General features: G+C 38.1%; 1 protein-coding gene across 6 annotated transcripts in view; it reads left to right on the top strand.

Moving 5' to 3' along the window:
• Positions 1–1,418: 1,418 nt before the first annotated feature.
• Positions 1,419–22,651, top strand: part of LOC127807185 (ubiquitin-like domain-containing protein CIP73) — a 49,056-nt gene continuing 27,823 nt past the window's right edge. For 4 of the 6 annotated variants that reach the window (XM_052344852.1, XM_052344851.1, XM_052344850.1 and 1 more), the window contains exons 1-11: positions 1,419–1,625; positions 2,908–3,059; positions 8,018–8,135; positions 8,955–9,062; positions 9,163–9,275; positions 9,360–9,443; positions 9,644–9,823; positions 9,911–9,980; positions 10,065–10,219; positions 19,949–20,113; positions 20,192–20,263. In XM_052344852.1, coding sequence (XP_052200812.1) covers positions 2,931–3,059; positions 8,018–8,135; positions 8,955–9,062; positions 9,163–9,275; positions 9,360–9,443; positions 9,644–9,823; positions 9,911–9,980; positions 10,065–10,219; positions 19,949–20,113; positions 20,192–20,263 — 1,194 coding nt within the window. In that variant the 5' untranslated portion in view covers positions 1,419–1,625; positions 2,908–2,930. Of the gene's footprint in view, positions 1,626–2,079; positions 2,305–2,907; positions 3,060–8,017; positions 8,136–8,954; positions 9,063–9,162; positions 9,276–9,359; positions 9,444–9,643; positions 9,824–9,910; positions 9,981–10,064; positions 10,220–19,948; positions 20,114–20,191; positions 20,264–22,651 lie in introns of all 6 variants that reach the window. The other 2 variants (XM_052344848.1, XM_052344849.1) reach the window with 2 other exon arrangements.

Raw genomic sequence — 22,651 nt, 5'->3', positions numbered from 1 at the left:
ATAATCTGATCGTTAATGTTTGAAAATTTTTGTAATGTGATCACATTTTAATTTTGTTGACAAGCCCCAATTGGAGTTAGTGAAGTGGCATTGGTGTGACAAATAAAAAACCCATATGTTAATTATACAATAAAAAATAATAGAATGTTGTCTTATGTTAGTACAAACCAAACTTTAAATTTTTCATATGATTAGAATTATATTGGTTAGTGTTTAGTGTAGTTGCCATGAGAGATTAATGCAAGAATTTTGCTGTAAATGTGTAGAAGAAAAAGAAAGGCGTAGGAGAGGAGATAAATGATGGAGATAATAACAACAATTTCAAATGGTGACAACAATAGGTTGTAACAGCGATGAAGAACGAGAGAAGTTGGGGGTGGCAAACACAGAAAGAGAGATATGAGTTTAATTTGCGCTAACGTGTAATAACATCTAATTGATTTTTATTATATAATTAGTATGTGAATTTTTCTATTTGCTAGGGTTAGTAATGGTTCAGTTTGGTTTTGATTTTTGTCAAAATCATAATTAAACCAAATTTAAACCATTAAAACCAAAACAAAACCATTACTCATTGATTTTAAAAATTAAAAACTATAACCAAATTATTCGATTTTAATTTTAATTATAATTTTTTTAGTTTGATCCATATTGGGGATTTGGCTCATTTGCCCTAGGGAAACAAGGAAGTCGGGGCATCTCCTGTTAGATTTTATTTTTTTAAAATATTGAATTAGTTATTTTTATTAATAATTATTTGATTGATAAAAATAAAATAATTTAAGATTATGTTTTATTTTTATTTGTTAATTATTTTATATATTCATAATGCATTAGTTAAAATACTTGTAAGAAAAAACACTAGTCAATAAATATATTATGTCTATATATAATATATTAAATAAATAAATATATTATATATATATTCAGTTCAGGTTATTTACATATTCGGTTCAGTTTCGATTTGGATTTTAGTTTGGATTTAATGAAAATCATAAGCAAACCATATCTATTGAAATAATGTTTAATTTTTCCCTAAACCAAACCATTATCTAGTCAAACGATTTTTAATCGCTTTAATTGATTCAGTTCCCATGATTTTGATTGCAATTGTTATTCCTATTTGCTATATCAGCATCACTTCACTAATTCTGATGAAGAACTTGTCAAAAAAATTTAAATGTGATCACATTGTAAACAAATTCAAATATTAGTGAGTACAAAAAATTAAAATTTAATGGTCAAAATAGAAAAGGCACCAAACTTCATTTATTTATTTTTTCCAAGGAATTTATTCTTCATTTCTTCTATTATCGCTGGTAACCCTACGACGTCGTTGCCTCCATGATGCGTTGACGAAATTTCAACGGTGGAAATCTAGATTCTTCTGGAACCGTAGAGTCCATAAACAGAAACATGTAGATGGATGAAAGCAAAAGGGTATTGCCGTGCTGGCTCAAACCAGAAGAATCAAAAGGGTAGCACCAGATCTTGATCGCATACGTTTCGCGAAGAAACCCCAGCGAGGCGGTGCGGCCACTTGCCCCTGCTTTCTACGATCGAACATTTTCTCTCGGTTTACTTGTCTCCACCGTCTCCTGTTCAACTTCTTCCGAATCAAACAGGTCCGATATCTACGTTTCTGTCTATTACGGTCTGTATGTGTAACCATATCCGTGTTTATCTTGTACTGTAACTCGCCATTCGTTTTTCCCTATCCGGAAAACCCTTGTGCGCGTATATATTCATTTCATTTGTCCAGAGGTTGACTTGCTATAACATTTCGGCCTATGTTAACCAAATGGTTCAACTTTGAAGTTTCGCTCATATCGCTGCCTTCAATTTGATCTGCTTAAACATTGGATTTCTTTTTTTTTTTTTCGTTGTTCATATTCTATTGGATATGGGTTCAAAGGTCGGTCGGGCGCTTTTTTGAACGTTTCCTGAAACCGTACTTTTAGGGTTTTTCTTGTTCCGGACAAGCGTGCATTGTGTGTGAAGGATATACAAATTTATCGGCTTCTTCTCCTGTTGCCTTAACTAACGCAAAAATTGTCTATGCATTTGCCTTACGAGCAGTTTGGATACACTACCTGGCGCCTAATATTCACGTGGGATAGAATGCAAATAGGTTGATTGTTTATGCTCTCATTAGTTTTGGGAATAGACTGCCCAACTCTGGCAAAAGACCTTGTATGGCCCGTGGGAGCTGAAGGTTCCTGGCTTGACCATGGATCATTAATGTTACCTGATGTAATGTTCCGGACGTCCTCTCACTATAGCTAGCACCATCTTCCTTAGCTGGTAAGCAGTGGTTGAAAGTGGTGAAACTTAAATTCTTTGTTCTACAAGAATTACAACAAGAAGCAGGAGAAGACCTTAAACAACTTGTTTACAACTGCCTTTGGCAAGTTGCGTTTTCTGTTGTGCTAGTTGTAAAGCAACATGGATGTTACAATTGGGGATATTTGTTCTAGGCAGGGTAAACTGTTTATGGAGATGCAACTCTCTTGATGAAGATAATGGATTTTATTTTTCATGACAGGTGATGGACCGGGGAGGATATGGTTTCAATTATGAACTTACAATTTAATCTGCAACATTTTTGAATTAGTTGTAATATGTAAAAGTTTATCATGATCTTATTAAACTGAGTGAGATATTTGCTGGTGAATAAGAGCTGATGTTATAGTTTGGCATGCTTTTATTGGTGTTGATGCTAATGTTGGTATATGAACTGTAAATGAAAGTTAAACAACTAGGTATAAATGAAAGTTAAACAACTAGGTATATGAACTGTATGTCATCCATAAACATATATTTGTGTAACATACTAACATCTTTTGAACCAAGTATAGCAGATCTAAGTGACTTTTATTCCATGCTACCATGTCTGTTCTTCTTCAGCAATCAGCTTCCTCTCAACATAAATGGCAGATCATCATTCAATTGAAGGCTCGAGTCCAAGTGATGTTTATGGCGAAAACTCAGAATCAATGGTGGAGCTGAATTTAAAGACTCTAGATTCACAGATCTATAGCTTTAAAGTGGATAAAAATGTAAGTTACTTGGTTTCTTCATTTTTTTCTTGTTATTTCTTTCTTTCTTTCTGTTTTTTAATTGACATTTACTACCTGTTCATGTTGTTAACTTCCTAAATCCTAATAATGGTAATTCCCTAATCTAGTCTTAGTATCGGCTGTATTTTGTACTTGACATTTTACAAAACCTCTAGTTATGCATAATATAGGCTTTAACATTGTTCAACCTTTTATTTTTTGGTAAACTAAGGCGTCTCTAACTACTTGGGGTGCATCATAGTTCTTGTTTTTGCTCTATGAAGTGTAAGAATCCTCATTTAAAAACAATATAGTTCTTTATTGTTCCAACTGAACTTACATTTAGGTGGCTGCATGCTCTGGGAGTACTGTCAATATAGACAGTATCAGATTGAGCTGCTCGTCTGTCATGTACCTAGGTTAACCTAGTTTGAATGGAATTTGGGAGAAATCAGGAAAGATAAAACAACAAGATAGGGAGAATAAGAGCAGAAAGAGAGATAATAGAGAATTAAGAGGTAACAGAGGTGATCGAGAGAAAGAACAGAGAATTGGGACGGAATAATAGAGAAATTAGAGAGGAAATTGAGAGAGAATTGATGAGAGGGAAAGTCTAAAATTCAAATATCATTCAACAACATACATTTTCTAACTACACTAGCCTATTTATACGTTTATCAAATGAAGTTACTAACAACTACAGTATAAGAGTACAACAAAAAGAGAAACACAATACATACTACTAATCTATCCTTGGGGATCCCTAGGTCGTGCCAATTCCTCCCTCCTTGAAAGAGTTTTTGTCCCCAATAACTTGCAGCGATTGGCCACTGCTCTTCATCCAATCCCAACTTTCTCTATTTGTTTTATTCTTCCTTCTTTCTTTCTCCTTCTAGGCCACTTCCTCTTCACTTTTATGCTCCTTTTGTTTTGCTTTTCTTACAAATGTAAAATGTATTCTTCAAGGGTCTTTATATAGAAATTATGCCAGTGAGTTGTAATGATAAGTAATTCAGCAACAACCTCCTCTTCCATCCTCTCCCAAACCTTATGGTAGTCCTTCTATTCAGTCCACTTAAACTATTCCTTCCCTGCCAAAACCACCCTTAGGGACTGTTTGATAGCTACTTTAACCCAAGCCAAGGACCCCTCAGCTTGGTCCGGAACCAAAGGCAAAGGAACAATATCCTTAGGACCTTCTTCCCCAAAACCATTCCTCCTGATCAGTGTTTTAAAATGCGCCAGGCGCTAGGCTAGGGCCTGGGGCCTAGCGCCTAGGCAGGGCCTAGGAAAACTGTTGTTTTCAGCAATAATGCAACATAAAATTGCATTATTTTGTATCATTCGTTGCTTCCTCACATTATTTTGTGCTTTCATCTAATAGTAAGTCACAGACAAATCAAATTATTGTATTAACAATAATTTTGCCCATGGTGCTATACTTTCATGACTTTTTTTCCTATGAAATTTTGCCCAGGTTTCCTAGCAGTTGCCCATTCAATATGTAGTATCCCAAGAGACCAAATAAGGGTAGTATATATCGAGGATAAGTGAGGAAGGAAACAACATCAGCTGAATACCTTTTGGACTGAATGCAGGCAAAGAACTCTCGGGTTAAGCGTGCTTGAGTTGGGGAAGCTTAAGGATGGGTGACCCCTGGAAATTCGCGTAGGCCCATTAAGGTAAGTTGTTTTGGTCTTTCCTATTGCTCGATGCAGGATGTTATAAGTGGTATCAGAGCTGACCCTTGGAGAAGGCGCTCCGATGAGGGTGGGGAGTGGCACTGAGGCGCGAGAGCCTGAATAAGAAGTGGCTCCTGACAGGTTTTTAGGATGACAACCTCCAAATGGGAGAAGATTTGAGACCAGTTGTAAGGTCACATGACGAGGACGTCATGTGCTCAAGGGGGGAGAATGTAATACCCAAGAGCCCCGAGAAGGGTAGTATATATCGATAATAAGTAAGAAAGGAAACAACATCAGTTGGATACTTTTTGGGCTGAATGTAGGCGAAGAACTCTCGGGTTTAACGTGCTTGAACTGGGGAAGCTTAAGAATGGGTGATCCCTGGGAAGTTCGCGTAGACCCATTAGGGTAAGTTGTTTTGGTCTTTCTTATCGCTTGATGCGGGATGTTACACAATATGTGCCTTTTGACCAATGTTTTGCTTTGCTTTGGTTGCTCTCTCTCCCCCCCTAAATTTCTCTCGTCTTCCCAGATGAGTTCCATCTACTTCAAAGTTGATGATGCTCTCTAGTTTCTACCCAATCATTCTAATGATAAATCAAAGAGGTAGACTTTGATTGATCTCCAGTTTTCTCCAGTAGATCCATTCATCTTTGCTCCCTCTATTCAATGACTACTACTACAAGAGGCAAAGAGCCCACCTCTTCCTCTTCTGCTTTTAGGAGTAGCGACAGCTATCACATGTTCTTGAGCTTCAGAGGCGAGGACACTTGTTGGACCTTCGTTGACCATCTCTACACAGCTCTTACGAACGTCAAATTTTGCACCTTCAGGGACGATGATGAAATCCAAAGAGGAGAAAATATCAAGGTTGAGCTGCAAAGGGCCTGACGCCGAGGATGTTGATTAGCATGAAATCGCGGCGGCCAAGGGCCGCCTAACACCTCAGCAGCCGCCTTTTTGAACACTGCTCCCAATAGAAGTTCTAGTGAAAGAATGCCTTTTCACAACCTCCAGCTTCTTCCTTTGGTCCAAGTCCTCGTTGAGTGCCTGTTCACGTTTATTAGCCTTAGGATTAGTTTCCCTAGAACCAATATAAGATTGTTCAGGTCCTAATTGTTCACCCATACCTTCTTTAGCTGCATGTGGACCATCACAATCTTGACCTAGCCTAGGATAGATGTTACATGCATCGCCACTCTTAGCTCTAACCTGCTTCATAAGTGGCTTATCTAATGAATCAATGTTTTGTTCCGAATTTGATTGTTCCTTAGTTTTCCATAAGTCCGAAATCTGAGAAAGGACTCTAACACCAATATTCGCACAGATGGATGGTCCTTCAGTTGAATTTGCCCCATCTAATGCTAATTCATTAGCATATTTTTCTTTTTGTTGGCTGGCATATTCCAGAGGTTCACCTTCAACAGTTCTCTCCTCCAAACATTCTTTGTTACGGTTGTTTAATCCTGATGATTGATTGCTTGAATCAATCATCTCTTTATTAGAACTTCCGAGGTAGTCATCTGAGATATCTCCACTTGATTTATAAAAGAATTCAGCTGGAATACTGACCTGATACATCTTATACAACATCACTACAAAGTTTTGCATTTGCTTGTGAATTTGGTTGTCGATTTCCTTGTGCAAGTGTACTATCAAACTTCTTTTCCCATGTCTCATGATTCTAGCTTGCCCCATGATTTTTGTTGTATCCAATTGAAACTGTAGCATTTTTCTGTTGCAGTTGAGACTTTAATTGTTTCATGCGTGCGTTGTCAGCCATGGCAGAAATCTCATAGCAGGACAAGTCGGAGACCAAGGAATAGGAGCTCTGTACATCTTGAATCCATAACTTTTCATGACCTAATTGGCTTTGGATTAGGATCACCTCTAAATCACCTGAATCATTGCTTCTAGGAGTTGCCTAGATTTGTAGGTATTGGCTGTTGAAAGACAATCGTCAGGTCCCGTGCCTTCTTTGATCGACTTTGTTGCTTGGACTCGCGTAAAAAAATGTTGGCATGTTTTGCTTTCGTGAGTCAAACTCACCTCAATCTTAATTCAGTGGCCGAGGGTCACCGACTCTTCATTGCCTTCCAATTTCAAACAAAATTTATCGAATTCATAGTTGAAATCAACCCCTTGCTTTGCCTTCAAATCCAAGCTGAGAATCGACCGAAAATCGCCTTGCTCATCTTTATTGGTTTTGCTACTTTGCTCAGTTATGATCCATCTCTGATGAAGTCAGATAGGAATTACTGTAAGGGATCGCCATAAATCACAACCAAGAATCGTTGGCTTTGATACCAAATTGTCATATATCTAGGGTTAACCTAGGGGTTTAGAATGAAATTTGGGAGAAATCGAAAAAGATAAAACAACAAGATATGGAGAATTAGAGCAGAAAGAGTGCGATAACAGAGGTGATCGAGAGAGAACAGAAAATTGGGAGGGAATAATAAAGAAATCATAGAGGAAATTGAGAGAGAATTGATGAGGGGGAAAGTCTGAAATTCAAATATCATTCAATAACATACATTCTCTAATTACACTAGCCTATTTATAGGCTCAACAAATGAAGGTACTAACATCTACAGCATAAGAGTACAACCAAAAGAGAAACACATATAATACATATTACTAATCTATCCTTGGGGATCCTTGGGGTCATGACATTCTCCTTATTGGGCATGTATTGGTCTGTCTTTGTTGTGTAGATCTAAGCCATCTCAAACATAAAAAATATTAATGGAAGAAACACCTTAAAAGAGTGAACTCTGTATCTGTAACAAAACAAACCCCTATAATTTACGACAAGTCATCCAAAAATCTCAGGAAAGAACTACAAACAATGGACAAATTGTCTCTTAACCCTCTTCAAAATGGCGACAAGATTTCTGTAAGACGAAGCAGAGTTTTTGGAATTTTCGAAGGCTTTCCTATCTTACTCCAAAGACTTGACTTTGTACAAAACTCAAGGAATTTGTCCGCTATACTCCAAACCAGAAGCTGGTAGAATGGAGACCAAAAAGAGATAAAAATGACTCCAAGTAAAACAAGTCACTGAAAAATGTAGTAACAAATGATAATATCGCTGTACCTTGTAACTATTATATCAATTTTGCTAGTTTTCCAGTATATGTACTGGACCTTTTTTTAATACCTTGTAACATAAGCATGGCCAGTCTTCTAGCTGAACTAGTTCTCCAGTATATGTACTGGACCTTTTTAATGAATTATACTTTATGTATTCTTGATGTTGTACAATTTCAGATTCCAGTTTTACTGTTCAAGGAGAAAATTGCCAGTGAAATTGGTTTGCCAGTTGGACAGCAGCGGTTGATATTTAGGGGAAAAGTGTTGAAAGATGATCACCCGCTTTCCGAATATCGTATCCTACTATTTCAATCAATTATGATTTGTTTCTGCAATCATGTGTAGATGACCCGGATCTTAAAATTATGCATGGTAGTGGTAAAAGGGAATGGTGGAATTTCAGGAATGTGCACATTGGTATGTTGGCAAACTTTCAGGACTTTGCATGTATTGTTTGTTGCCAGCTCTATAGTGTTTGTTGACATAAAATGATAGACTGATATGGTTTGATGGCTTAGCTCTATAAGCATTCATGTAAAGTACAACATTCTATATTTTGTTTTCTTTCTTTCCCTTGATAAGTAATTATAAGAAAGGCCATAAATGGGGGGGTGGACCCCATAAAATTCTTTTCATCCTTTTCTCTTCCCTTTTGATTTCCAATGGTATCATTATTTGGTGAAGTTTCTAATATTGTCTACCTTTTGGGGTAGACTATGTTGGTGTAGCAGAAGGTTTTCATCTTTACTGATTTCAAGATTGTTTGTTTGTTGGTTGGTTATTTTAGAGGCCTTCACGTTTGGAAATAGATTGTCTTGCAAAGTTTTAACAATGTTCTGGTCATAGATAGTCTCCTTATTTATTCTTCTTTGTGATAAAGCACAGTCATACTGGTTTCTGATTTCATTCCATGTCAAGGCCTAATTGTATTATAGGTTTGTGTTGTAATCCCTTGATTTTGCATAATAAGAATCACAGGCCTTAATCTCCCTAGGTGGGCCTCTGGCATCTTTATCCATGGCTTTAGCATTTGTAAGGCCATTATATCCAATTTAATGTCTAAGAGTTGCCCATTATGTTTTCTTTGGTGTTATAAAGCCTTGACTTTGAGTAGATGTTGAAAATGGGCATACGTTACATTTAGTTGCCAGGCAGCCTTCTGAATTGCAGCCTCCTCCTGTTTCAAGTTCTGGAGAGACGAGTGCAATTAATAGTAATAGAGGTATTCATTTGTTGGCTATGTTCCTTTACCTGGTTGTGAACTTTACATACAGGATTTCATTTAGTTCAAACAAAGAGAACTTTTCTATGTCATTTGGCAGGACAAGATGCAAATGCTGCAGGTCCACGCATTGGGCAAATATCACATAGCGTAGTACTTGGGACCCTTAATGTTGGGGACCAAGGTGAAGGCATTGTGCCAGATCTGTCCAGGGTGTGTTTCTGGTCCTTGGACTATTGATGTTGTCCATCGAGAGTCATCATTTGAATGCTTTATGTTTTCTTGCCTGGCTTTCAGGTTATTGGGGCAGTTTTGAATTCTATTGGAATTGGGAACCAAACTGCAACCGGTGTTATCGGCGGTGTACAACCTACCATGCAGGTTTGGCCTTCCTTATTTCACCTTCTGAGTGTTTGATTTTGTTATATTTAGGTTTGAGACAATAAGGATGCACATTAACAGTATTCTGAACATTAATATTAATTACCTTTAGGGTTGTCAAAGTGGGTTGGGAAATCTATTTGTTCTTTGGAAGTATCTGCTATCAGCTATCTGATTCATCTGTTGGTTAAATTTTACAGTTCAGTACTGCTTTTCAGGCTCCTCAAGGAAGTGCAACAGAAGGTGCACGAAATAATACTGGCCCTCAGGGCCAATCTGGTACTCAGGCACAGCCTGGGCATGCCTTACCAAATCAATCCTTGCCCCCGGCTTTGCAAATCCCAGTTGGAGCAGCTGTACCTCTCCCTTCTCTTAATGCGGTAAAAATTATTCCATCTTCCTTATCATATTTTTTTTGACATGCATTGGTTTGTTTTATTTATGTTTATTTTCTTCCCAATTGACAGCCCATTCCTGATTCTCTGCACACACTTTCAGAGTTCATGAGCCGCATGGAGCAAGCATTATCACAGAATGGTGATAATCTTTTTGTAGCCTAAATGATCTCATCTTGTTCTTATTTGAAGAATAATATATACATCTATATGCATCCGTGGGTAGGTTATCTTCCAAATCAGTCACCAAGCAACAGTGAAGATCTGACAACAGGGGAACTGCCTTCAAATACACGTGGGGTGTCAACACCTGCAGCGTTAGCTCTTGTTCTTCGACAAGCACAACGTCTTTTGAGTGGTCACACTATTGCTGCATTATCTGTATGCACTACAATCATAGAACTGTACTTTGATATTTCATCTTGTTTGTTTATTTACTAATCTTTCTTGGGTCTTCATTTTTTGGCCAGTCCAAAACCATGTTTTTTCTGTTTTCTTTTTAGGTATTCATATATTGATTTCAAGTAGGGGTTATTGTATGTCTTTGATTCTGACATACTCAGATTTTGCTGTCAAATTCATTAGAAAGCTTTATCTTCTTTGCACAAAAAGTAATAAAATGCAGATTTGGTAATGTTCTTAGATAGCTGTTTCTTTATGCTGACCATTCCATATAATGTGATAACTTCAGATTTGACCCACTTAATAGGATTAAGCCTTGTGATTGTTGTTGAGTAATAATACCCTGATTAGAATTGTTGAAGAAATACAATTTAAAGAAAAAATGAAATGTAAATTATAGCTAATTAATTTTTTGGTTGTGAATTTAGTTTTCAACTTGTAATTGTTTCTTGTATTTTAGTTTATTAGCAAGATGTAAATATAAAGCTATATTTATAGGAAAAGTTGAGAAAAGTAACAGCTTTTTGTTTCATTTTAGATTTGTTTGTTTAGAATAATTCTATGAGATATAATTTTGTATCATTTAGGTTAAATAAGGAAAAAAGTGGATAGGATGATAAGAATGTATTTCTATTTTTGTATATATATTTTTGCTCTAGGTAACTTGGTTTGAACTGAAACTATAAGCTAATGTGGCTCCAACTAAATTTCGTTAAACTTAAAGTAAGTTAAAATCTGTTGTAATGTTTTTGTATATATAAGCTTTGACTTAGGCTACTCTAATTCTGTAAGAGTAAAGCTTCATAGGTATAATTGCTCTAATTAGCATGGTTAGCACAATATTTTTTTGCGAGGTGTGCACACATTACTAGACTTAAAGGTTCAGGAACTACATATAGTTCTGTTTATGAATTCAACATTGTAATAATTGTATGAGATGTGTGCCTCAGACAGAGTTGCGTGTGCCTCAGACAAAGGTGCAGGTGCGAGTCCCATGCACTTTATGTTTTAATACCCTTAAAAACCTAAAAGCAAACTCAAATGCCACAAATCAAGAATCACATAACCCACACTTCTCCTGAGAGAAGTGAAAACCCTTTTCACTGAATCATTTTCTTCTATTCATTGACTACAAACCCCTTCCACAAATTGATTCTGCCACAATAACCATAGGTATTTATTTATTTGTTTTTATCCCCCAAAATTGTTTTATCTCTATTTGTGATCATAGGGGTAGTTTCTTGTCCAAATGAGTGCATATTGGCGTCAGGCGAGCCTGCTGGTGGCTGCTGGATGTTTGCTGAAGCTGTGTCATGCACATGTGACTCACGGGCTGACAGCCTTCTGTGCAGACTCATTAGTAGACAAACAAGTTGCTTTTGTGGGCCTCAACACCAACCACCTGTTTTCATTGCCAGGGTTGCCGGAGGCAGGCGAACCTACTCCGGTGACCTATTTTGTATTTCATATTCTTGCGTGTTGCTTTCCATCACTTTTTTTTTCATTGCTATGTGACTGCGTTGTGCATCCTACTGTGTTTTTTCTCTTTTTGTTTTTTGTCTTTTGCTGGATAAAGTCTGCTGTGTATTTTTTTTTTTGCCTAACCTCTTATTTTACTGTTTTCCACTGATTTTTAGCATTATTTTTTTATGTTGGATGCTGTTTCCTGCTGTACTTCATCTAAATATTTTTTTGTCGTTATAGTGGTTGAAAAAATATTAATTAGTTGTTATTGGTTGTCATGGGACTAGTATGTAATAAGGGGAGGATATAGGATATTATAGTAATATGAATTAGGTTGGCAGTTACAGCACATGGGCCTAATTCAAATGTAACCAAATAGTGGTGCCAAGGTTTGGGTATTATATAACCAGCCTTCGCGTCCAGAGAAAGGAACTTTGGAAAGATAATTGATTCATTTTCCCTCTCAATTTCTCTCTCTCTTCTCCAATTCTCTCCCCTTATTCTTCTTTTCTCTTTCTTAATACGTTGGTTCCCACGCAATCCTTACTGAATTGCGAGGAAACTATCTCTTGTCAGAATCGTAATCTGACAATTTGGTATCAAAGCATCATCTTGGGTGACAATTTGGTGTCGGAGATGGCAGACGGAACTCGAATGAAACAGATGGAATCACAACTCCATCAGGTGTTGACAACGATGGGGGAGATGCAAAATCGGATGGGGGCATTGGAGAATTCTGTAGATCGGAGAATTGACGGAGCGGTGCAAGTTTGGTGAGAGGAAAGCAGGTCGCAAGCGGCGAGGTTAGAGGAGCAAATGAGGGAGCAGGGTCAGGCCCTTAGAGATCAGATGCAACAATTTGTTTTGATGCTCACTCGCCGAACTCAGGTACGACTTTCACCTGAGTTTCCTCCGAGGGATAGATCGGAGCCGATTTTACATGACCACGGGGGTAATTCTCGATCAGAAGGATCGGCGGAATTGGAGATCGAACCACCAATCAGAGAGGAGAATGTGGGAATTAGGAGGCAAGGCTACGGAACCGGATCACACTAGATCGGCTTCCCTATGCCTAAGATGGAGATACCTTTCTTTGATGGCTAGAACCCACGGTGGTGGGCGAGACGTTGTGGTAGGGTGTTCAGCCTGCACAATGTGGTTGAAGCTCAGAAGGTGATGCTAGTGGCTGCGTATCTCAATGACGAAGGAGATGCATGGTATCAAGGTTGGAGTTGAGTGAAGGAAGAGTGCTCTTGGGAAGAATTCGTGGAAGGACTTTGTGAACGATTTGGAGAGAAAGGAATGTTGGATGTGGTAGAAGAGTTTAACAAACTGAAATAGGGAAGATCAGTACAGGCTTATCAACAGAGGTTTGAGGAGCTGAAGGCTCTCATGTTACTATCGAATCCCACATTAACGGAGGGCTACTTTGTGTCGAGTTTCATTAGTAGCTTGAACGAAGAAGTCCGTCCCACAGTTAAGATGTTCCAACCCAAGACTATCCAACAAGCAGTTGAATGCGCTAAATTGCAGGAGTTAACAGTGGAGGCCCTGGTAAAAAAATAGAAGAGTGTGACTAGAGGATGGCAGACGATGCCCTTACCATCCAATAATAAGGGATGGGGGACGTGGGGATTGGCAGTAGGGGATTGGTGGCCCTACCAATGCCTTCCCAACTGTTTCAAGGACAATTGGTCGAGCAGAGAAGATTAGTAGGCCTGTGTTTCAGGTGTGGAGATAAGTACACACCTGGCCATCAATATAGAAGACAATTGTTATTATTAGAAGGGGCAGAAGAAGTGGGAGAAATGGCGGAAGAGGATAGTAACATTGTGGAAGAAGATGGTGATGAGGAGAAGGTAGAGATCTCCCTACATGCACTAAGGGGAGTTGTGACCAATAAAATTATCAAAGTGGAAGGCAAAGCAAGAGATAGCCGCTTGATGATTCTAATTGATAGTGGAAGCACTCACAGCTTCTTGGATGAAGGGATAGCAAGAACACTGAAATGCAGACTCACGGGAACTCAACCCTTGTCTGTAACTGTAGCTAACAGTCAAAAGGTCTTGTGCAAATCTGCTTGTGTAGGGTTCTGTTGGCAGATGCAGGGGGAAGACTTTGAAGTTGATCTCCGCTTACTTAAGCTGGGGGATGCGATATGGTCCTAGGTGTGCATTGGATGAGAGAAGTGAGCCCCATTTGTTTCGACTTTAACAAGATAGAGGTCACATTTGAGAAAGGGGGAAAGAGAATGACCCTGATCGGCAGCATGGAGACTCGAACATGTAAGATGATTTCGGGTAGAAGGCTACAAAAGTTGTTCAAGAGTAAGTGGACACAAGTAGCCCAACTATTCTCAGTACAGGCCATGGACACGAGGGTGGATGCAGATGATGAAGAGCATTGCGGGCTGAACTCAATAGAGGCTACGCACACTCCTTGGGAGGTAACTCAATCCGATTCTCTTAATTTACTCTTAGATGAATTTGTGGATTTGTTTGAGGAACCTAAGTCTCTACCATCCCCAAGACTAATAATAGACCATGCCATTAATCTCAAACCCAATGCTGAGGCCATCAACATCCATTCATATAGATACCCCTCAAAACAGAAAGTGGAAATTGAGCGCATGATCAAAGGCATGCTACACACTTTTGTTATATAGCCTAGTACCAGCCCATATGCCTCCCCCTTGTTGTTAGTAAAGAAGAAAGATGGAAGTTGACGATTTTGTATTGATTACCGCCAACTCAATTCACAAACCATAAAGAACAAATTCCCTATACCCATTATTGAAGGCCTATTAGATGAACAACATGGCGCCAAAATTTTCTCTAAACTTGACCTAAGATCGGGATATCATCAAATCCGAATGCATCCCAAAGATATCCACAAAACAGCCTTTCGAACCCACCAAGGGCATTATGAATTTTTGGTTATGCCCTTTACCAATGCCCCAGCCACATTTCAATCCCTGATGAACCAAATATTCGAACCCTACCTTCGCCAATTTATCTTGGTATTCTTTGATGATATTTTGGTATACAGCCTTTCCTTTGCCCAACACCTCGAGCACTTACAGACTACTCTACAAATCCTCTGATTCAATAAGTTGTATATTAAGAAATTGAAGTGTGCATTTGCACAATCCCAAGTGGAGTATCTCGGTCATATCATTTCTGGAGAAGGAGTTAGCACAGATCCATAAAAGGTGGCAGCCATGACAGCTTGGCCCAGACCTGCTAACGTGAAAGCCTTACGCGGATTCTTGGGCTTCACAGGGTACTACCGTAGATTTGTCAAGGATTATGGCGTTATAAGTAAACCGTTGACGGAGTTACTTAAAAATGAGGGATTTCGCTGGAATGAGAAGGCAGAGGAAGCTTTCAGGAGATTGAAAACTGCCATGAGTACGGTACTTGCACTCAATTTACTCGATTTCAATCAGCCTTTCATATTGGAGACTGATGCTAGTGATGGAGGAGTGGGAGCAATATTGGTGCAAGGAGGGAGACCGTTGGCTTTTATCAGTCAAGCATTAGCCCCCAAACATTTGGGCCTAAGTGTCTATGATAAAGAGCTTCTGGCTGTTCTCATCACAGTAGAGAAATGGCGACACTACCTTGAAGGAGGCTCATTTATTATAAAAACCGACCATGAGAGCCTTAAGTTTTTACTACAGCAGAAATTGCATACCCACCTTTAGCGAAAGGGCATGTCAAAACTAATGGGCCTTGACTACAGTATATAGTATAGGAAGGGCTAGGAGAACAAAGTAGCTGATGCTCTATCTCGTTGTGTGGAAGAAGGAGCATCTGTTGCCATCATCGCAATCACCCCAGATTGGCTTCGAGAGGCGACGTCCAGTTACACCAAAGGGGAATGGATCAAGGAGTTGTTGGAGCAACTAATTTTGGCACCAGACAACAAGCCAGGTTATGTGTTGACAAATGGGCTATTATGGTACAAGGATAGAATACTAATTGGGGAGGACCAGGCTCTACGACACAAGATCCTAGAAACATTGCATGACTCCCCTGTGGGGGGTCATTCGGGAATACAGAACACCTACAACAAGGTTAAACAGCTTTTCTTCTGGCAAGGATTACGGAAAGACGTGATGGACTGTGACACTTGCAACATATGCAAACATGAGAACATACATCCTCCTGGATTGCTGCAACCACTTCCCATTCCCGCTCAAGCATGGACCCATATCAGCGTGGACTTCATAGAAGGCCTGCCGAAGTCAGAAGGTAAGGACTGTATGTTGGTGGTGGTGGATCGTATGACCAAATATGCCCACTTCTTGGGTTTGGCCCACCCCTTCACTGCTCAAGAAGTGGCACGAGTTTTCTTGGATCAGGTGGGCAAATTGCATGGGCTACCTCAAGTGATTGTATCGGACAGAGACAAAATCTTCACCAGCCTCCTCTAGAAAGAATTGATGAAATCCCTCGGTACCCAGCTACACATGTCATCTTCATACCACCCGGAGATGGATGGTCAGACCGAACAGACCAATCAATGTTTGGAGACTTACTTAAGATGCATGAGTTTAATGCATTCTACGGGGTGGCACAAATGGCTTTCCCTCGCACAGTGGTGGTACAACACCACTTCACACTCCTCCTTGAAGGTGACACCGTTTGAAGCCCTATACGGGTACAAGCCACCTCTCTTACCATTGAGTGGAAGCCACAGTCAAGTGGCCATAGTGGATGATTACTTAATTCAGCGGCAGCAAATGTTACAGACCTTACGAGGGGAACTAGCCACTGCACAAAATAGAATGAAACAATATGCGGACAGAAAGAGAAGTGAACGGGTATACGTTGTGGGAGATAGGGTGTATCTGAAGCTGCGACAAGCCTAATTGAAGACTCTGGCTCCTAAGACAGTTTCGAAGCTGAGTCCCAAATTTTATGGGCCTTTTGAAGTAATTGGCAAGGTCGGGTAGGTGGCGTACAAACTACAATTGCCAGAAGGGTCTCATATACACTCTGTGTTTCATGTGTCACTCCTAAAACCCTCCCGCGGCGGCCATCCTGTCAGTTCTACATTACCCACTGCTATACAACCAGCACGCCAAGAAGCGGAACCAGTAGCTATAGTCAACAGAAGAATCATCTACCGACAGCAGGCCCTTATCATCGAGGTGTTGGTTCGCTAGTCCAATTTGCACCCAAAAAACAACACATGGGAATATCTCCCTAACCTGCTGCAATAGTTTCCCAAGGCTGCTGGTCTCCTATGAATTACTTGAGGACAAGTAATGTTTCTAGCCGGGGGGATTGTCATGGGATTAGTATGTAATAAGGGGAGGATATAGGATATTATAGTAATATGAATTAGGTTGGTAATTATAACACATGGGCCTAATTCAAATGTAACCAAATAGTGGCGCCAAGGTTTGGGTATTATATAACCAGCCTTCGCGTCTAGAGAAAGGAACTTTGGAAAGATAATTGATTCATTTTCCCTCTCAATTTCTCTCTCACTCTTCTCCAATTCTCTCCCCTTATTCTTCTTTTCTCTTTCTTAATACGCTGGTTCCCACGCAATCCTTACTGAATTGCAAGAAAACTCTCTCTTGTCAGAATCATAATCTGACATTCGTTATAGTGTTGGTTATTTGTCATTCACGATTTTATGAGTTTGCAATTACCTCTTAGGTACATATTGAAAATAATGGTGTAAAAGTATTTTATAAGCATTTGCAATAAACATGTGCTTCATGCACATGAGGTTCATGCTTCACCTCACGCCTAGGCCCCTAGCACTCTTTGTGCATCTTTTTCCTTTGACAACCATGCTTGCAGGCAACTAATTGAATTTTTTTAATCCTATATACATTTGTTTCTATACACGGTTGAGTGCATTAGCTACCTAACCAAGCCCTTAACCTATTTTGTACTAATCTTGACAAGGAATGCTGAAAGGATGTGGTGCTCTAAGTTTTAACTACTGTTCTGTGCACCCCTGAAACATCCCTCCCTAAAAAAAAAAAAAAAAAAAAAGGAGAAGAAGAAAGGATGCACGTAATGGAAGAGTTAATACCAGTGTTATTAAAGGCCCAAGGCACAAAAGGGTGTTGGAGCCTAATGCGAGGCACACACCTGATGGAATTAAGTGCATGTTAACTAAAAAAAAAAATGAAAAATATATATCCTAGTTGAAGAATAAGGTATAAAATAGATCATAAGTTCTAATAATATATTCACAAGCATGTTATCAAGGAAATTAAAAAATTCAACATATACTAATGAAAAGAACAATAAAAAATGCCAAAAGATGCAATCCAAAAGTCTTTAAGTCAAATTAAATTAAATCTTAAAACAATTTATAGGTCTTAAATCTTAATCAAGATTAACTTATTATTCATTTTAAATAATCTAAAAATCATCTTCATCATCAAAATCAAACATTTCCATATTTTCATCATTAGAAGCATCATCTCTAATATCTTCTTCTACATTGTCTCCTCCTAAATCTCCATGTAGTTCAAATTTAATTGGAGCATTTGAAGTAGTAGCTCTTTTACTCATTGTCAAATTTGTAGTTGAAATAGTAAATTTAAACCTTAAACAGTAAAAAATTAAATAAAGCAACAAATAGTAAAATAAAAACTTAAAAAATAATTAAAAAAGCCCAAGCGTGCCTAAGCCCAAGGTACGCCTAGGCTCGCCTTTAATAACTCTGGTTAATACCTGGTTTCTTTACGAACTTGTGATGTTTGTCTGATTTGTATCACTGTTTCTTTGGCTCCTGGTTGATTTCTTGAATCGAAGTATTGAAGGAATTGGTTTTTGATTGGCTCCTTTACTTTTGAGTTTACTAAAGAGAATACTTTTACATGTTATCAATTATCTTTTTAATATTTAATGATATTTTAGAAAATTCAGAATTTTATGATGGGACGTGTTTCATAGGGGATACTGGGATACCAATAGTGCTTACTGCTTGGACTACTGGATTCTCTTGATGAAGTAGAAGTAGAGGCTCGAGTTCGTGTTTCTTAAGATTATGTATATGTCAAAAAAAAAAAAAATGTTGATGTGATTTAATTTCCATGTACATTTTGATGTTTGTTTCAACAAGCCAAGGTTCAGTTACAACAACACATCAAACCTTAATCCCACTATGTGGGGTGACTACTTGAATTCTAGCTTGACAATCAATTCTGGGAAGTCCTTATGACTCATATCATACCTAAGAGTCTGCCACCTAGTTTTTCTTGGTCATCTATCTCTTTCATAGAATATACAAATGCTTATGAGTTCTGACTTGGTGGTCATGGGTTTGAGTTGTGGAAAAGCAAGGGTAAGGCTTCATATAAAATGACCTCCCTTGACTCTTGCAAAGCAGGGAGCCTTGTGCACCAAAGGTGCCCTTTATAAATGCTGAAATATTTGGAAATAACTTGGTATCAACTTTAGAGTGTATGTTCAGAACAAATAGTGGTTGAAGCAATGCACTCTAGCCATTCGAAGATGGTTGCACCTTATTGCTGCATTCCTTTACACGGCAAATTCTTCTATCAATTAAGCATGCAAAACTAGCCTTTTCATCATTTACAATTGCAACTTCAGCTGTTTATCTACCTTATGTATGGGGTAAGGGAATGAAAGAACTTAAAAAAAATGTCATAGTTAACTCCTCTTTTCTTTTACATGTGATTTATCTAGAGTGCAAGGGAAAAAAAAAAGATTTCAAGGCTTTAGAGAGTTTTATGCATTGTTTGAAAGGAACCTTCATTGTTTTCCCTCTCTACGGATGAGAGGATACACCCTTTTGCCTGCATACTTTTGTGCAGTTTGGATGACATTTTCTGTTGTACAAAGATAGGTTCTGCTGTTTTCTGGCATGTTTTTTTACTCCATTGAGGTGGTCTGGTCTCCATTTTATATTACTTTTAGTTATCACAAAAAGAAAGGAAGATAAATCTTTTTATCTTATAAAATTGTTGGTTACCATGAAGTCTCACTAGTTGATTTTATGCCAAATTGAAATTGATATTGGAGGTAGTTGATGATCCATTGCTTGGCTAAATATATTTATATGACAGTAGTGTCTTCCAAAAGTACTTATGAGAAGGATGATTATCCTGTGAGGCAGTCTGTGCAATTGGATGTTGTCTTGCTGTTGATACAGTAGTGCTTGAAAATGGCTGAATAAACATAGTGTGCTCTTAACCTTTTCTGATACTACTTTTATTTTTTTCACTATGCTGCAACATGGTAGCATATTGCAGGACGTCTGGAACAAGAGGTTAGTTCTACTGATCCGGCAGCAAGGGGTCAAATTCAGACTGAATCAATGCAAGTAGGACTTGCAATAAACCATATAGGTGCTCTTCTGCTAGAGCTTGGCCGGACAATTCTGACACTGCGTATGGGACAATCTCCAGTAAGTGCCCATCCTCTTCCATACTTTGGTTTTTAGTTTGGAATGGGTTTCTCTTTAACTGTTGTATGTATATTGCAGGCTGAGTCTTTTGTGAATGCTGGGCCTTCTGTGTATATATCTCCATCAGGGCCAAATCCTATAATGGTTCAGGTTTATTAATGATTAGATGTTACATTTCTCAGTCATGGCATCAATAGTTAGTGCTTTTGAAGCTGAAAACTTTTTATGTGGTACCTATAATGGTTCAAGGTACAAGTTAATTGAAAACCATATTGGTTAATTGTATTTGTCAAGTTGAAGATTGTCTGATGCCCCAAGAATTATGGTCTACTTTTTATGATGTATTTGTTGTGTTCCTGGTTTCTACTTGGCATGCTTCTTTCAATAATACCGAACAAAACAAAAAACTGCTGATTGAAGCAGTTTACTCTGGAGTAAATTGAAGGAATAGTTGGGTAACTTAGGATGAATACTCGATTAGAGAGAAAAGAGAATTACTTGATTAAATGGAAATCTGCTTCAATATCTTATTGAACTTATATATACAGGAATTCTTCTACAACATCTCCTAAGAAACTGGAAAAATTGAATATCTTTAAAGGATAAAGTTTATCATTAAACCTCGAATTATCACTTGTAATCAACCGCCTCCTTTTTCTTAGAAACCTTATCCCTTTATCAATTTAATCTTTTGTAATCTTTCTGTATCTCCAACCAACCCTATCTCTTATTATCGTCCTTATTCAAAATTTTGATTTTCCCTCTTTTTCTCAATATTCCAACACTCCCCCTCAAACTGGTTAATAGATATCAATAATTTCCAGTTTGCTAATTAATACTTCAAAACTTGGCTTCGATATAGCTTTAGTTAGAATATCAACCTCTTGATCTTGAGTTGGAATGTATGAGAGGATAACTGTTCTTTTTTCAATTTTAGTCTTGATGAAGTGTCAATCAATCCTTATATGCTTCATCCGATCATACTGAATTGGATTGTGAACTATACTAATAGTTGATTTGCTGTTGGTTGTATAGCTTCATAGGTGCATCCCATGATATCTTTAAGTCGTGTAACAGTCTTTCCAAGCAGATCAATTCACATAGTCCTTGGGCAATTGTTCTCTACTCTGCTTCTAACTACCTCTGACTACTTTTCATTCCTCTGAGTAACTAGGTTTCTCCATAATTTAGTGCAGTATCCTAAAGTAGATTTACTGTCTTCAACATCTCCAGCCTAATTTGCATCAATATAGCATTCAATTCCCCAGTTGTCACATTTTCTGAACAATAGGCCCTTTCCTAGTGTACCCTTGAGATATCTGAGAATATGATTTACTGCATCTCGATGTTTTTGTGTAGGAGCATACATAAACTGACTTACAACACTCACACTAAATGCAATATATGGTCTTGTTAGAGATAGATAGATTAATTTTCCTACCATTCTTTGGTATCTTGCCTTGTCCATAGGATAATCAGCCTTTGTGCTCCTTGTTTTCCAATTTTGTTCCAAAGGAGTACTTTTAGATCTACCCCCTATTTTCCCTATTTCAGTGAGAAGATTTAGGGTAAATTTCCTTTGAGTGATAAAAATACCTTTTTTACTCCTTGCTACTTCCATGCCAATGAAGTATTTAAGTGTTCCAAGGTCTTTTACCTTAAACTCAACTTGTAGACACTCTTTTAGTTGTTGAATTCCTGTAGCATTATCTCCTGTAAGAATCATGTCATCCACATACGATTAGAATTGATTTTCCATTTTCTGTTTGCTTGATAAGCAAAGTGTGATTAGTCTGGCCTTGTTAATAGCGAAGCTTCTTCATAGTTGCTCTAAATTTTGTAAATCATACCCTAGGTGACTGCTTTAGACCATAAAGGGCCTTCTTTAGTTTGCATATCTTATTTTGATTTTCAAATGATTCAAAACTAGGAGATATGCGCATGAAAACTTATTCTTCCAAACTTCCATTCAAGAAGGCATTCTTTATGTCTAATTGGTGAAGTTCCCAATTCAGATTTGCAGCAATAGGCAATAATACTCTAATGGAATTCAATTTAGCTACAGGGACAAAAGTTTTTTCATAATCTATTCCATACGTTTGAGTAAAGCTCTGTGCAACCAACATTGCCTTGTACTTGTCAATTTTTCCATCAGCATTATATTTTACTGGAAATATCCATTTGCAGCCCACTATTTTCTTGTCATTAGGTAGCTCCACAATGTCCCAAGTTTGGTTGTCAACCAAGGCGTCCATTTCTTCTAATACAGCCTCTTTCCACTTATGATTTTCCAGATTTTCCAAAGCCTATTGTATATTTGCTGGGACTTTTACCTCATCAACTAAAGCAGTGACTCCCCTATGCTTTGTAGATATCTTAGCAAAAGTAAGATAGTTCGAGATAGGATGGTTTGTGCAAGACCTTACTCCCTTCCTTGTAGCAATAGGCACATCAAGATCATCCTCATTTCTAGTTTCTTTCAGGTTAGAACCTGCATTCAGTTCAGATGATTGGATTTGAGAAGAAATTTTAGGTCTC

Source organism: Diospyros lotus, chromosome 8 (genome assembly GCF_014633365.1).
Source record: "Diospyros lotus cultivar Yz01 chromosome 8, ASM1463336v1, whole genome shotgun sequence".
Lineage (NCBI taxonomy): Eukaryota > Viridiplantae > Streptophyta > Magnoliopsida > Ericales > Ebenaceae > Diospyros > Diospyros lotus.
Note: the sequence above shows the minus strand (reverse complement) of the source record. Positions and strands in the feature narration are given on the sequence as shown.